General features: G+C 42.4%; 1 protein-coding gene across 1 annotated transcript in view; it reads left to right on the top strand.

The window, feature by feature from the left end:
- CEP164 (centrosomal protein 164) overlaps positions 1–4077 on the top strand; it is a 123653-nt gene extending 119576 nt beyond the window's left edge. The window contains exon 29 of the mRNA XM_040325466.1: positions 3005–4077. Coding sequence (XP_040181400.1) covers positions 3005–3095 — 91 coding nt within the window. The 3' untranslated portion in view covers positions 3096–4077. The remainder of the gene's footprint in view (positions 1–3004) is intronic.
- Positions 4078–16959: the final 12882 nt, after the last annotated feature.

Here is a 16959-nt window from a genome sequence, read left to right as displayed (position 1 = left end):
TTAAACAAGGCTGCAAAACGTTCGTTGAAATGGTTTACGAGGGGCCGAATTTTGTAGAGCCGGTCAAATTCAGGGTCTCCACGTGGACGACAAAGTGCATTGTCACTGAAATGCAGGAACCGCAGGATCGCCTCGTATCGTCTCCTGGCCATGTGAGCAGAGAAAATGTACATATGGTCAATGGGATGTGTGGACCAATACATCCGCAATGACGGAAATTTGTGTATGCCCATGTTGAGGGTAAGGCCCAGAAAGGTCTTAAATTCGGAAACCTCGAGAGGTTTCCATTCTTTGGCAAGGCGAGACTGGGGGTTAGCGGCGATGTAAGTACCAGCATATAAATTAGTCTGGTCCACAATAGATCTATAGAGATCTTCCGTGAAATACAGCGAATAAAAATCAAGTGACGTAAAGTTCGCTGTATCCACCTGAATACCGGGTTGGCCAGTGAATGGGGGAAGTACAGGTGCTGTAGAAGTGGTGGGGACCCAATCAGGATAGGCAAATTCTACAGGAAGGGCACTATGGGCACGACGGGCCTGTCTCTGTCTTCTTCTTGGTGGCAGCGGGACACTACTTGTGCTTGCCACATCGCCAGCTTCAACTGCACTTATGGGACTCGCCACGTCACCAAGTGTTACTGCAGTGCTGGATAAACGACCAGGGTGTACTAGGCCGCTGGTGCTTGCCAATTCACCAGAAGGAATAGCGGCGCTAGTACTGGATCTCTGCTCCATACGAGGGTCCTGCGGTTCTTGCTGCTCAACAACATCAGAATGGGATCGGGTACGCCTGGCCTTAGCAGGGACCTCAACTTCGTCGTGCGAGCTATCTGACATGGAGCCGCTGTCGTAAATGGGTTCATATTCTGAGCCAGAATCTGTCAGATGCGTGACCTCCTCCTCTTCACTATCTGACATGCACATGAACTCCAAGGCCTGCTTATCATTGTACCTTCGGTTTGCCATTTTGGACTCTAAATTTAGTGGTACAATGGTAAGGATTCACAGGTAAAAAAAGCACCTGACTATAGAAAAGCAAATGTAGAAAACGCTTCAAAAAAAACTGTAAGCGATCGCAGGGATCAGGCCTGTCTCTGCGAACGCTGCAGTTATGTGTCTTGTGTTTTGTAAGTGACAGTGATCGATCGATACTGCACTTGGGTGGGTTGGGCTGGGCAGAGGGGGAAAACGCAGGTGCTAGCGGGTATCTGGGCTGATTCCGCTAACAATGCGTTTTTGGGTACCCTAAACTGCTGGGTACGCTAGTATAGATCTGATCAGATCAGGTATCGATCCGTTCAGATCCTATACCACTAAGGGGGGTGTATGCTTAGCGATTGGGTGTAAGCGGTACTGGCTCTAACCTAACGCTGCCTGGGGCGACGCAGACCCTGACTGGCGCTAAAATTAAATTTAGATCACCCGCCGGGTGATCAGGGGGTTAAACCTATTGGGTTATATACGGCGGGTGCTCTGATGCTATAAACAGCAAACTAACCAACCAGCGTCAACCGTAACACTTATACGGTGATCACTGGTGAAAGGGTTAACTAGGGGGCAATCAGGGGGTTAAAACCTTTATTCGGTAATATATGGGGGTACCTAACGCTTTCTAAAAACCTGGTGGCGAACCTAAAATAACTAAATAACTAACTGGCTAACCACTTTACCAGTGACACTTATACAGTGATCAGTGGTGAAAGGGTTAACTCTAGGGGCAATCAGGGGTTAAAACCTTTATTTATGGGGGTACCTAACGCTATATAAACCTGGCGGCGAACCTCAAAAAAAACTAACTGCCTAGCGGCAACAGTGACACTAATACAGCGATCAGAAACCGATCGCTTAGTGACACTGGCAATAGGGGTGAAAGGGTTAACTCTAGGGGCAATCAGGGGTTAAAACCTTTATTTATGGGGGTACCTAACGCTATATAAACCTGGCGGCGAACCTCAAAAAAAACTAACTGCCTAGCGGCAACAGTGACACTAATACAGCGATCAGAAACCGATCGCTTAGTGACACTGGCAATAGGGGTGAAAGGGTTAACTCTAGGGGCAATCAGGGGTTAAAACCTTTATTTATGGGGGTACCTAACGCTATATAAACCTGGCGGCGAACCTCAAAAAAAACTAACTGCCTAGCGGCAACAGTGACACTAATACAGCGATCAGAAACCGATCGCTTAGTGACACTGGCAATAGGGGTGAAAGGGTTAACTTTAGGGGCAATCAGGGGTTAAACCTTTATTGGGGGGGGGGGGGTAGGGGGCTACCCTGGACCTAAAGGGGCCTAAACCTAACTGCCCTGACACTTTTTTCTGTCACACTGACACTAAAAGCAGTGATCAGAAAATAAATGATCACTGCAATCAGTGACACTGTGACAGGGGGTGCTGGGGGGGTGATCGGGGGGGGTTATGTGCCTATGTGTGCTGTGTCAGTGTGCTGTTGGTGCAACTCACAGTACTGACGTCTTCTCTCCTCTGGAATCAAACGAAAAGACCGCCAGAGGGGAGAAAACGTCACTTCCTCCCTGCCTGTGTTTACAGTTACACGGGCAGGGAGGGCTCAGCTGGAATCCGATTCGCCGAGGGAGATCGAGAGGGGACGGCTGGAAACCAATAGCCGCCCCCTCCTCCCGGACCTCCCGTACACCGTTCCCGGCCGTCGCATGTACCGGAGGGGGTCCCGATCGGACCCCCGAACCGAGGTAAGGCGGGGACGTACCTATACGCCCATGTGCCTGTACGTGCCATATTGTGGACGTATATGTACATGCGGTGGTCGGGAACTGGTTAATATAACAAATGATATTACAAGGAATTTTTTTATCATGTTTTATTGTTGTAATAAAATGTATTACATTTTATCAATTTGTAATCCATTTATTGAATTGACACCTAAAAAGTCCTCAGGTTTGTTCCTCCCCCCCCCCCCCCCTTTTTGCTCAGTAGTTTTACATTGTTTACCTGCTTTTCTTTTCCTTAACTGAATGAACAGGCCACTAGGCTCATCCAGATCTTCCACAGGAGCAGGACTTGTACAGCTCGGTCTAGATGAAAATAACCAAATCCGAGTATACCAGTACTAGTAGAGAACAAAATTGATTTGCGTCATCAGAGCAATCCACCACAAAGAAGTTTTGGCTACTGTTCACACAATCCACCCAATACATTAAGGAATCCCAAAAAGGAGTAAGAAGATATAAAGCTTTGGTCAAACTTTTGTGCTTGGTGATTATGGCCGCCACATTGGAAAGTGCAATAAGTGTAAATAGCTGACGCTTGTAAAGGATTATTGGTCTGTACATAAGAATCACTATATGATTAACACTGCATTAAATTTAATTGCAAAAAACGACTTCCTACAATTAAGTGCCTAAGCTATTGCTAATAAATGTCTCTAACATAACAGCCCATGAGAATACATATGATCATTATAGGGCTTCAGCAATCAGTCTTAATCCTGATGTCAGACTGATTGCTGAAGCTCCCTTTACTAATGTTGTGTGTTCTCATTGACTTTCGTGGTAAAGAGGAAACTTCATTCCCCCTCTAATTTATTTTTTTCCCTCTTACTCTGTCCACTGGGTTATCCTCAAAAATATACTAACATGCCCAGTGAATTCAACATTCTCTGTTGTAATCCGCTGCTCCTTCGCCACATGTTACTATCTTCTTTGATGATGTCATTAGGAGTCGGCTGTATACATCTGGTTCTTGCAGATGACTTTCTGATGACACACAGTGGTCCATGCCCAGTATGGTAGATATTGCCCCAAAGCCTCCTGGAAATGTGCCACATTGATATCCCAGTGGGCTTCAGGCTGGGGAGGAAACCTCATTCTCGTCTAGGTGAGAAAGCAGGAAGTACAGGTCTGGGTCCCACAAGAAAAGATATTTAAAAATAAAAAAATTGTAATGTTCGCTTATGTAATTGGGAAGAGGAGGAAGATTACATAAAGTCACTGAAGAGGCTGAAGGGTCACTTTAAAGACAATATTTATCCTTATTTTTGGCATATTAGTTGTAGGAAGTAATGGTTGCAGTTGGTTTTAGCAGGATGGTAACAAGAGTGTTAAAGTGGAGTTTCCATCCCAAAATTTTTTTTTCATTATTGTGCTCATTAGAACTAAAAAAGTTAAAAAATATATATATATATTGTTTTTTTACTCATCTGGAAAATGCCTGTTGCTATGCGGTCCCACGAAATCTGCCTTTGAAACCACCTAGGATTCTGACATCATCTCCCTCTAATGCTCCTGGGAAATGTGTGTCATCATTTCCCAGGATGCAGTGCACTGTCCAATTATCACTCCCCATCCAAGACTTCCAGGAAGTAAGTGCTTGTAGGCTTCACAATGCCCACAAGCAAAATGACAACGGTGTAGACATAGTTTTATAAACTATCTTTTTTGAATATCTAAGCGGATCGGTGGCGGATTGTAAAATAATAAGTGACCGGATTTATATTATAAAAACGCAGGATGAAAGGACATACATTTAAAAAATGCTAATTGTGGTTGGAACTCCGCTTTAATGTTTTTAGGGGTGGCTGACCTCTTTCTAGTACTGATTTCCAGCACTCTTTGCCACAACTTTTCTATCTGTAGAACTACTATAATGCTGTGTGAAAAATTATTGAAAGATTTTGAACTATTCCACAAAGTTGGCTCTGTAGAGATTAACATTGACAGATGATTCTGATTAATTAACATGATGGTATTTTACACAGTGATAAATGCTCATTAACCATTTTTATTTTCAGAAGGTTACTTGTTAAGGTGCATGTGTTGTCACAAGAAGGTTTAGAAGGGTTTTAAATTCAACAGTTATTAGTCTGATGGTAGTGCCCTAACAGCTAAACATGGTTGATTTCTCTGCTCAGAAAATAGAAATGTTGCACTGTGATATAAGACTTATGCAAATATAGTATTCCTAAGCTTTACATGTATCTACTGTAAATGTTTATGCACATTGCTGTAGATATGTAATTTTCTACACAACATGTATATTTATATATAACATATTGCTTTTACTTTTTATTATATATAAAATGGAGGTAATGTTAGCATGTGTACTGTGGTCAAATCCCCCAAAAAATCTCAGTTATCAGCTAAATACAATCCAAAGGGTCCAATACATGGCTGTTTATTTGTATTGTTTAGATCGATTCTTTGCTTTGTTCTAATTGATGACAAATGAATGCAGCTAAGTGTACCTATGAGTGCAAATTACATCTAGTAAGGTTCTGCATGCTGTGCATTTGCACGTGTGTTGCTTTTTCGGTCCATTCAGTGTTTATTATAAAACACATTAATACAGTCAGCTCTTCCGCCAGCGAAATGAAGGGATATAACAAAAGAGGCAACGTGTTGCCCACTAACTGTTGCTTTGAGCTATATGACTTATATTTCGCCAGAAACTTTCCATGCATCACGTCCAATATTTTTAGTTTTTCACAATACAATGGTGCCTAAAACTATTATACTGTGCCTTGTTGCTGAATATAATGCACAGTACTTTTGGAGTAGTCTCCAAGGAAGGAAAATGTGTGCACAACTTTATTGTAACTCATTGGAGCTTGTTTAATGGTAAAGTTAACTACTCAAAGATATTAGATGACTACAGTTTTGTTTTAACTATATTGTGAGTGTGTTCTGTTTATGAATGTGGGTTACCAGCAACTTCAAAAGAGAAACTTAGATCACCAATTGAACCAGTGGAAATGTTCTGCTTTTTTCCTATTGTGAGATTAAAGTCAGGAACCATGCCTGTTTGTGTGATAAGAAAGTATGTATGTATGTGTCATATGTAAAATGATTTTGCATTGGCTGAATATTTCCTATTAAAGAGTTGTTAGGACATGGCCATGGGTAGCTTCCTTGTTGGGAGCTTTCATGACCTGTTGCTCTGATGTAAAAACTGCTGACTTTTTTGTTGACTGTACCAATTCTAGGACTGGTATTCCCATCCTTGCCTTATTACTATATTCCTCATGAATCACAGATCCCCTTTACAGTTGTGCTCATAAGTTTACATACCCTGCCAGAATTTATGACGACTTGGCCATTTTCAGAGAATATGAATGATAACACAAAAACTTTTCTTTCACTCACTGTTCGTGTTTGACTATAGCCATTTATTATCAATCAACTGTGTTTACTCTTTTTAAATCATGTTGAAAACATAAACTACCCAAATGACCCTCATCAAAAATGTACATACCCCAGTTCTTAATACTGTGTCTTGCCTCCTTTAACATCAATGACAGCTTGAAGTCTTTTGTGGTATTTGTGGATTAGGCTATTTATCTTCTCAGATGGTAAAGCTGCCCATTCCTCTTGGCAAAAAGCCTCCAGTTCCTGTAAATTCTTGGGCTGTCTTGCATGAACTGCATGTTTTGAGATCTCCCCACAGTGGCTCAATCATATTGAGGTCAGGAGACTGAGATGGCCACTCCAGAACCTTCACTTTATTCTGCTGTAGCCAATGACAGGTCGATTTGGCCTTGTGTTTTGGATCATTGTCATGTTGTCAGCGATCCATCTCCGTGTTTCACAGTAGGAATGGTGTACCTTTCTTCATGGTCCTTGTTGACTCTTCTCCAAATGTAGCATTTATGGTTGTGGCCAAAAAGCTAAATTTTGGTCTCATCACTACAAATGCCTTTGTGCCAGCAGGTTTGAGGCTTGTTTCTGTGCTGTTTGGTGTTCTGTAAGTGGGATACTTTGTGACATTTGAGTAGAAATGGCTTTCTTCTGGCGACTCGACCATGCAGCCCATCTTTCCTCAAGTGCCTCCTTATTGTTATATATAGCAAGTGGAGACGCAACAACTTAAAACCATACTTGATCCAATAAAAATCTGCAATAAAACTGTAGAAAGATCTGTAATGGATCTGTGATCAATCCGTATTATATGCACAGTCTGTATAAGTCTATGTGCAGATAGTAAAAGGGCGTTAAAAGTCCAGAGCAAGCAGGGCTACCATCATATTAGAACAGAAACCACGTTCCAGGGAGCTGCAAGAAAACAAGCAGAGAGGCGCCTCTGTGTGCAGACGTTTTAAACAAGCTTTATTGAACATAAATTAGTCAAACTCACATTTCAGTAGAAAGTGACAGGCATAGAGGTATAAACGTGGCGATGTCAAGGTGGCGATCCTGAGTCCTGTGCCTTTTTAATCCTCTGTCGAAATAATCTGGTTGAAGAGGTGTCTGTTGATAAAGGAGCGCAGCTTGCCACTATATCGCAGCGCGCATGCTCCAGAAACACGTCCACTACTGGTGATGTCATCCTCTGCAGCCTGCTGTCCCCTGTGCCTCACGCTTAGTCTTGAGATCGTCATCCGTAGCCAGCATATCCATCTTGTGGCGGACACCTCTTTGACCAGATTGTTTCGACAGAGGAACAAAAAGACTCCGGATCGCCACCTTGACATTCCCACGTTTATACCTCTATGCCTGTCACTTTCTACTGAAATGTGAGTTTGACTAATTTATGTTCATTAAAGCTTGTTTAAAACGTCTGCACCCAGAGGCGCCTCTCTCCTTGTTTTCTTGCCTCCTTATTGTGAATCTTGAAACGGCCACACCACATGTTTTCAGAGTCCTGTATATCACCTGAAGTAATTTTGTGTTTTTTTTTTTTCTTTGCACCCGAACAATTTTCCTGGCAGCTGTGGCTGAAATTATAGTTGGTCTACCTGACCGTGGTTTGGTTTCAACGGAACCCATAATTTTCCACTTCTTGAATAAAGTTTGAACACTGCTGATTGGCATTCTCAATTCCTTGTATATCTTTTTATATCCCTTTCCTGTTTTATACAGTTCAACTACCCTTTCCCACAGATTCTTTGACAATTCTTTTGCTTTCCCCATGACTCAGAATCCAGAGACGCCAGTGCAGCACTGGATGAAAGATGTAAGGGTCAGTCAGGAGTCCAGAAACGCATTGACCTTTTATACACACACACTAATTACAAGCAGACAGATCACAGGTGAGGATGGTTACCTTTAATAGCCATTCAAACCCCTTTTGTGTCAACTTGTGTGCATTTTATCAGGCCAAAATCACCAGGGTATGTAAACTTTTGATGAGGGCCATTTGGGTAGTTTCTGTTTTTTATTATGCTTTAAAAAGAATAAACACAGTTGATTGATAATTAATGTCTCCAGCCAAACACTAACCATGAGTGAAAGAAATGTGTTTGTGTTATTCATATTCTCTGAAAAATGGCCAAGAAATCATAAATTATGTCAGGGTATGTAAACTTATGAGCACAACTGTATACAGAACTATGAAACCATATGTCCTGATCTGCTTACATTATTTAAGTCTTCAACTAATGAAGCAAGGATGAGGATAACCATACTTGATTAACTCCCATATTTCTGTATTGACAGATATGTGCTTTAGCGTTGCGTTGTGGGTGTAAAGCTATTGATTCTCCAATGATCTTTCCAGAAATGCAAATATATTGAGTTTTGAATAAATGATTTAAAAAAGTTATACTACGTATGACTAGCCTTAGCGTAAACCTGTAATTTTCTTATTTAGCGGCAAGTAAATGGTTTTCCGGATAGCCTGTCCTCTTCTCTGCAACCAAGTACTCCTGATTAGCTCCCCTGTGGCCCCGTTGAGCCTCCTTTTTAAAATTAGAGCTTACACAGGATTTCTTCTGCCACATAACAGCATTCAGGCGTGGTAATTGGCTGTTCAGATAAGAAGAGAGTCATACCCTGATGCACTATGTATATGACATGTGAAAGGGGTAATGGAGAGAATAGAAAGTAAGAGCAGTAAATTGGGCAGTCTATCCAACCAACCTGCTACTTTGCCCTCAGTGATCCTATGCAAACTCCAAATATCTTTTTGTTTCTCAGCATACTTTTTTGTATTCTTTGTAATTTCTAAACAGTGTTATGATGTCTTTATTGTAGATATAAAAATCTGACTTTGCTGGAATTTTATATTCTTTATTATGGTACACAATGTGATTAAGGTCATATTGCTTGTGTTTGAATTTGCCTTCCAAGCTTTATTCTCCCGCTTTAAAGTGACACTAAATAATATGCTTATTTTCCAAAAATAATCCATACACATCTACTACTAAATGAACCTGTAATCTATTTTTCATAAAATTGTTTCTTACTGTGTTTTTCTGCCTCTGTGTAATGTGCTCCGTGAGCTCCAGAACCTCTACTTTGCCCCTCACTTCCATTTGTTTAGAATGAACAACACTTGTTAAGTGTGGGCTTGTGCACTGCTCTGAGCACAATTCAAACCACATATTCCATAGTCCCTAGTCATTCTCAGGAGCGAGCAAGAGAGGATGGCTATGTTCCTACAAACAGTGGAACCATGTAGAACAAACATAGCCTTCCTCTAACAGGAAGTCAGACCACAGCAGAGAAAAAAGGAATTTGGAGATTTGGAGGAGGCTGAGAGCACTACAAAGTACCTTTTTGAGTTAGCATGGTTGTAAAACCTTACAAATACCTTATGAAGTAAATAGCCTCATGTAATACACAGAGATTAAATAAATCTTCTCACATGTGCTGTGCCTGTTTATCTGCAGCCCTCTCTTCTCTACAGCTGTTAAAGTGCAGGATTTATAAATCTTGTCTGAGATTTCAGAAAACAGAAGCGATGGCTGAAGTTACACTTTGCAGAGCTCAGTGAAGAGAGCTCTTAGAGCTGATTGGATGGTAGGGACATACTCCCCTTCACACAGCACACATGTACAGATCTATGGCTGTCAATCGGCTCCCTCCCCTGTCACCCTTTTCTCACTTGGTGTCAGGAAAACTTGTCAGACGTGACTCGTACAGATAGCAGAGAAACAAGAGAGCAGACTTAAATTACACTTGGTGCTCTGGACTGAGACAAGTACACTTTTTAGAGAAATATGCTTTGTTCATATTTCATGTGAGATGTTTACAACCACTTTATGGATACATACTTTGTAGTTGTTTCTTTTAACAAGCATTTAGTGTCACTTTAACACCCTTTTTACACCATATCCGTGTTTTTCTGCAAACCACCACCAGATGTTTTGTGTGTGCCCCCGTTCATAACTTGCATGTGAGGTGGTGTGCAGAAAAATGCATCTAAATCTTAAATTTTTGAGTTCACACGTTTTATTTATATATATAATATATATATATAATCTCACAAAAGTGAGTACACCCTCACATTTTTGTAAATATTTTATTATATCCTTTAATGTGACAACACTGAAGAAATTACACTTTGCTACAATGTTGTGTAGTGAGTGTACAGCTTGTATAACATTGTAAATGTTCTGTCCCCTCAAAATAACTCAACGTACAGTGATTAATGTCTAACTTAGGCCTAAAGTGTAAATTTTTGGTGTGGCCAACATTATTTTCCATCACTGCCTTAACCCTCTTGGGCATGAAGTTCACCAGAGCTTCACAGGTTGCCACTGGAGTCCTCTTCCACTCCTCCATGATGACATCACGGAGCTGGTGGATGTTAGAGACCTTGCGCTCCTCCACCTTCCGTTTGAATAAGCCCCACAGATGCTCAATAGGGTTTAGGTCGGGAGACATGCTTGGCCAGTCCATCACTTTTACCCTCAGCTACTTTAGCAAGGCAGTGGTCGTCTCAGGGGTGTGTTTGTGGTCGTTATCATGTTGAAATACTGCCCCGCGGCCCAGTCTCCAATAGGGAGGGGATCATGCTCTTCTTCAGTATGTCACAGTACATGTTGGCATTCATGGTTCCCTCAATGAACTGTAGCTCCCCAGTGCTGGCAGCACTCATGCAGCCCCAAACCATGACACTCCCACCGCCATGCTTGATTGTAGGCAAGACACACTTGTCTTTATACTCCTCACCTGGTTGCCGCCACACACACTTGACACCATCTGAACCGAAAAAGGTTCCAGTAATCCATGTCCTTAGTCTGCTTGTCTTCAGCATACTGTTTGCAGGTTTTTTTGTGCATCATCTTAAGAAGAGGCTTCCTTCTGGGATGACAGCCATGCAATATGCGGCATATGGTCTGAGCACCAACAGGCTGGACCCCCACCCCTTCAACCTCTGCAGCAATGCTGGCAGCACTCATACGTCTATTTCCCAAAGGTAACCTCCTGGATATGACGCTGAGCACATGCACTCAACTTCCTTAGTCAACCATGGCGAGGCCTGTTCTGAGTGGAACCTGTCCTGTTAAACGCTGTTGGGTCTTGGCCACCGTGCTGCAGCTCAGTTTTAGGTTCTTGGTATTCTTCTTGTAGCCTAGGCCATCTTTATGTAGAGCAACAATTCCTTTTTCTTTATCATACACCATGGGATACAGAGCCTTAAATCATTACATAATGGGTTGTATGGTCACCAGAGGTGATTGGACACTGGCACAACCAATCAAAGACAGTTCCCCTCCATATAACCCCTCCCATGAGGGAAGTACCTACATTTTTGGCCAGTGTCTAAGGTGTTGGACGCAAGGAAAATGTGCTGAAGAAAGCTCTGCCTAAGAAGCCCTATGAGGGTAGAGAGCTACACTGTGGGTCCATCCAAGATGCTTAATTTATATTACGCCAAAACTGGATGGTATCTGGACCTCATGAACGAGGTGTCGCCTGTAATGTCTCTCTTCGGAGGACTGGGCTCTGGGGTCCAGCACTTTCACTCTGCAGAAAAAGGTTCTCTGCCAGGCAGATGCCAATCTTGAAGTGCTTTATCCCATGGAGGAGAAGTTTACCAAGAAGTGGAGGCTGCCTTCTGTGGATGCAGCGATTTCTTCTGTAAACAAAAGCCTAACTTGTCCAGTGGACAATGCCCAGGTATTTAATGATCCTTCTGAAAAAAAGTTGGAATCTTTACTAAAATCATCCTTCCTCCTGGCAGGCGCAGTAACCCAACCTGCTGTAGCAGCGGTGGGTATGTGTCGGGTCTTAAAAGACCAGGTGAAACGGGATGAAAGATCTGACTGCTGAACAGATCAAATTTTGGGAGAATATGCCTAGGGCCTTATGTTTTACAGTGGATGCCATTAGAGATTCTATCCAACAGGCATCCCGCCTCACGCTGCAGCTGGTGCTTATGCGCAGAATTTTTTGGCTAAAGCATTGGTCAGCAGAAGCTCCATGCAAGAAGCTTTTGGCCAGCTTCCCCTTCCATGGTGAACACCTTTTTGGGGAAGACAAATATATCCAAAAGATATCGAGCAGTAAAACTACCCTTTTACCAGAGAAAAAGAAAAACAAGTGTCCTTGTTTTAAGCGTTCTCTCCCCCCTCTCCTGGTAGATCTAGCTCCAGCCAGTGGCGACTGCAATTTCAGCCAGCCACAAAAGCTAAGGAAGACCAAGCCCAGAAAAACAAGAAGCAATGGGGTTCAAAGGCTAACAAGCAAGACCCCAAAGCCTCTTCATGAAGGGGGCCCCCCCCGCTTGGCCGGCAAACAGAGATCCAGGACAGGTGGGTAGTATTCACAGTGTCCCTAGGATACAAACTGGAATTTCGAGAGATCCCATCATTGTAGTTCGGAAGCTCAAGGCTCTCCAAAGATCCACTAAAAAGAGCGTCCTTCAAGGGATTGGATCACTTGCTGTCCCAAGGGGTGATCACAGAAGTACCCCTAAAGGAGCAAGGTTCAGGTTTTTATTCAAACCTCTTTTTGATTCCAAAACCAAATGGAGATGTCAGACCCATCCTGGATCTAAGATCTCTAAATCCGTTTCTGAACATTCGCCATTTCCGAATGAAAACTATTCGATCAGTGGTCACCTCCCTGCAAGGCGGAGAATTCATGGCATCGATAGACATCAAGGACGCATATTTACATGTACCTATCCATCCCGTGCACCAAAGATTCTTAAGGTTCGCGGTAGAACATCGCCACTTTCAGTTTGTGGCTCTACCTTTTTGTTGTGGCTACCGCACCCCGGGTATTCACAAAGGTACTAGCCCCTCTATTGGCAAATCTGAGGGTACAGGGCAAAGCGGTAACAGCCTATCTAGATGATCTACTTGTGATAGATCAGTCAGTGGCAAGATTAGATCACGCTGTGCTCACCACAATAAAATACATGGAACAGTTAGGATGGATTGTAATGTGATATGTGAATTGCGCTCCCCTGGTGGTTAATCTATCGCCACCTACTTCTGGGTAATATTTTAGATTTTTAACCCCAATACATATTACCTCCGTTGACAATACACCAAATATGTATAAATGTGTATGAAAGTGCTTATATACAAATATCCTTCTCAGAAAAATTGCAAAAAAAACATATCACGTATCAAATAGTGCTCTTAGAAAGCATGCATTCCCCTATGTCAGATTCAAAGAATTGCTACCACAGAAACAAACAAATATTATAATACCCACACAAAAATGTTGAAATATATATGTGAAAGATATGCATATGACAATTAGATAGAGGATTTCTAAATTAGTTATCTTCTCATTAAAGTCCCAATGACTGTCCAAGTGCTTATAAGCCGATCAATATTTATCCCGTGGGGTGTTAAACCACAACGTAATTTCACCACTTCAGTGATATTCCTGTCACCGTTAAAAATGGCCACTCACCAGATTTCATTTAATAAATGCCTTTGGCTCATTCCCAGGATAACCACTCCTTTATACGTATTTCCACCAACTGCCAGGTGCCTTGGATGTACTAGTGGGGTCTCTTTTTTTTCGTACAAAGGCTCACAAAAAAGAGGAATGCCCCTCATGGTGTAGTACGTAAAAAATGTATTGATTTCTTAAATAAAAGTAAGTGTTACACTCACATTTGGTTGTTCCCGTATGCCGGCAACCAAGCTTCTCCAGCCGTATATTCAAAAACAGTTGTAGGATAAAAGCTGTTTTTTTCGTGTTCCCCCTACGCCTATCTCGCGATCAGCGCGTGGTTCAGTAGATGTCAGCAGCCTCTACGCGTTTTGCAAGTTATATTGCGTCCTCAGGAAGCTGGATTGTAAACCTACAAAAATCCTCTCTACAAACCCAATGAAGGGTAGAATATTTGGGCATGATCATAGACACAGCCCAAGGCAGGGTATTCCTGCCAGAACCAAAGATCAAGTCGCTAAAGGACCTGATCCCCAAGGTCAAGGCAAAGAAAAAGCCATCTATTCGCCTTTGCATGAGGCTACTAGGGAAGTTGGTAGCCACCTTCGAGGCTGTCCCTTACACCCAGTTTCATTCGAGACTACTTAAAAGCAGTATCTTGGCTGCCTGGAACAGGAAGATCCAAGCTCTGGATCTACCCATGCACCTGTCGCCACAAGTGCACCAAAGCTTCAGTTGGTTAAAAACCAAGAACTTGCGGAAGGGAAAATCCTTTCTCCCAGTCACCTGGAAGGTGGTGTCTATGGATGCCAGCCTAAGGGGCTGGGGAGCGGTCTTATAAGAAGCTTCAGCCCAGGGAACCTGGGCCAAGACTGAAAGGAGCCTGCCCATCAATATACTGGAGATGCGGGCAGTATACTTGGCCCTCAGAACCTCAGGTTACAGGGCCACCCGGTGCGGATTCAATCCAACAATGCTACTGCAGTAGCTTACATCAATCACCAGGGAGGCACCCGCAGTCAGGGCGCCCAGAAAGAGGTGAATCGGATTTTGGCATGGGCAGAGGAACATGTTCCTTGTCTCTCTGCAATCTTCATTCCAGGGGTAGAAAACTGGCAAGCGGACTATCTGAGTCGCCAGCAACTATTACCAGGAGAATGGTCTCTCCACCCCGATATCTTTCAGGCCATATGCCAGAGATGGGGGATCCCGGATGTAGACCTGCTAGCCTCCAGGTTCAACAAGAAGTTGCCTACGGATCGGATGCTCTAATAATTCTGTGGAATCAGTTTTCACTGATCTATGCGTTTCTGCCGATCGCTCTCTTACAAAGGCTACTTTGTAGGATCAAAAAGGAAAGGATTCCTGTAATCTTAGTGGCCCCAAATTGGCCCAGAAGATCCTGGTACGCCGAAATCACCTCATTCCCTAGTTCGGGATTTCATTCAGGGGGTACTGCGGATCAATCCGCCAGTCAAGTCTCCCTTGTGCCCATGGGATCTGAATTTAGTATTGTCAGTGTTGCAGAAGCAACCTTTTGAACCTATTCGCCATATTCCGTTGATTCTTTTAAGCAGGAAATTGGCCTTTTTGATTGCTATCTCTTCGGCTAGAAGAGTATCTGAATTAGCAGCGGATTCTTGTAAAAAGCCTTATTTAATTTGTCACAAGGACAAGATTGTTCTACGACCCCATCCAACCTTTTTACCAAAAGGTGGTGTCAACATTTCATTTGAATAAAGATATTATTTTGTTTTCCTTTTTTCCGAATCCACAGCGGAGGAAAAGTTATTATACTCTCTAGATGTAGTGAGAGCAGTAAAGGCGTATCTGCAGGCAACCGCTCAGATATGTAAAACTGATGTTATGTTTATTTTGCCAGATGGTCCCAAGAAGGGACAAGCGGCATCAAAATCCACCATTGCGCAGTGGATACGGCAAGTAATTATTCAAGCTTATGGTTTAAGGAACAAGATTCCGCCTTTTGTTAAGGCGCACTCACCCAGAGGTATGAGTGCTTCATGGGCAGTGCATCACCAGCCTCCGATGGCTCAGATCTGTAAAGCTGCAACTTGGTCTTCTGTACATACATTCACCAAATTCTATCAAATAGATGTAAGAGGACATGAGGATTCTGCCTTTGGGCGTAGTGTACTGCAGGCAGCAGTCTAGGGCTTCTTGTCTGTTTACGGCCGACTCAGATCTGGGTCTCCCCCCCTTCATATTGAGCATTGCTCTGGGATGTCCCATTATGTAATGATTTAAGGCTCTGTGTCCCGTGGTGTACGATAAAGATTTTTTATAACAGCTTACCTGTAAAATCCTTTTCTTGGAGTACACCATGAGACACAGAGGTCCCCCCCCTTCTTATGGGAACCTTATTGCTTGCTACAAAACTAAGGTTCTTCCCTGATGGGAGGGGTTATATGGAGGGGAACTGTCTTTGAATGGTTGTGCCAGTGTCCAATCACTTCTGGTGACCATACAACCCATTATGTAATGGTTTAAGGCTCTGTGTCCCGTGGTGTACTCCAAGAAAAGGATTTTACAGGTAAGCTGTTATAAAAATCCTATGTTTTCAGATCCTCAGAGTTCTTTGCCATGAGGTGCCATGTTGAACTTCCAGTGACCAGTATGAGAGAGTGAGAGCTCAATTTGGACATTTTTACTTAAGGGTGTACTCGCTTTTGTTGGAAAGCGGTTTAGACATTCATGGCTGTGTTTTGAGTTATTTTGAGGGGACAGCAAATGTACACCATTATACAAGCTGTACACTCACTACTTTACATTGTAGCAAAGTGTAATTTCTTCAGTGTTGTCACATAAAAAGATATAAGCGGTACATCACAACTTCTATATGGTTAAAAGTTTCAATTTCGCTGATTGTAAGTCATACCTTTTTTTTATTGTGCTTCTGCGGTTTACCTACATTATGAATATATATTAAATGTGTATACATACTTCCATAAGCACTTTATTTACATTGCATTATTATTTTTATAGATGTAGTGTCAATGAGTGTCTGCTGCTGATGAATTATTTGAATTTCTGAGGAAAACTTACTTATCTGAAGGATCTGTGTGAAAATCATTCTACAGCCAATTCAGTAAAAGTAATTTTGAGCTAAATCAAATCCCATATTATGTAATGTGACCTCTGTATAAACAAGGATATAATGTGATAATTTGTGATACATCGTGACTATACAATATCAGCCACCAACCCTGTGTATCTGTCATACGTAGTGTATACATTTTTATTCATATGGACATTGTGATATATTGGTGATGAACCTCAAGTCCCATGGGTGTCAATAGTTTCTTCTGACCATACATAATTAATCTTTTTTTAAAGATGAGCCTCAGGTACAAGATGGTGGCCAGAAGATTTAACCACTGAA

Source organism: Rana temporaria, chromosome 10 (assembly GCF_905171775.1).
Source record: "Rana temporaria chromosome 10, aRanTem1.1, whole genome shotgun sequence".
Taxonomy (NCBI): domain Eukaryota; kingdom Metazoa; phylum Chordata; class Amphibia; order Anura; family Ranidae; genus Rana; species Rana temporaria.
Note: the sequence above shows the minus strand (reverse complement) of the source record. Positions and strands in the feature narration are given on the sequence as shown.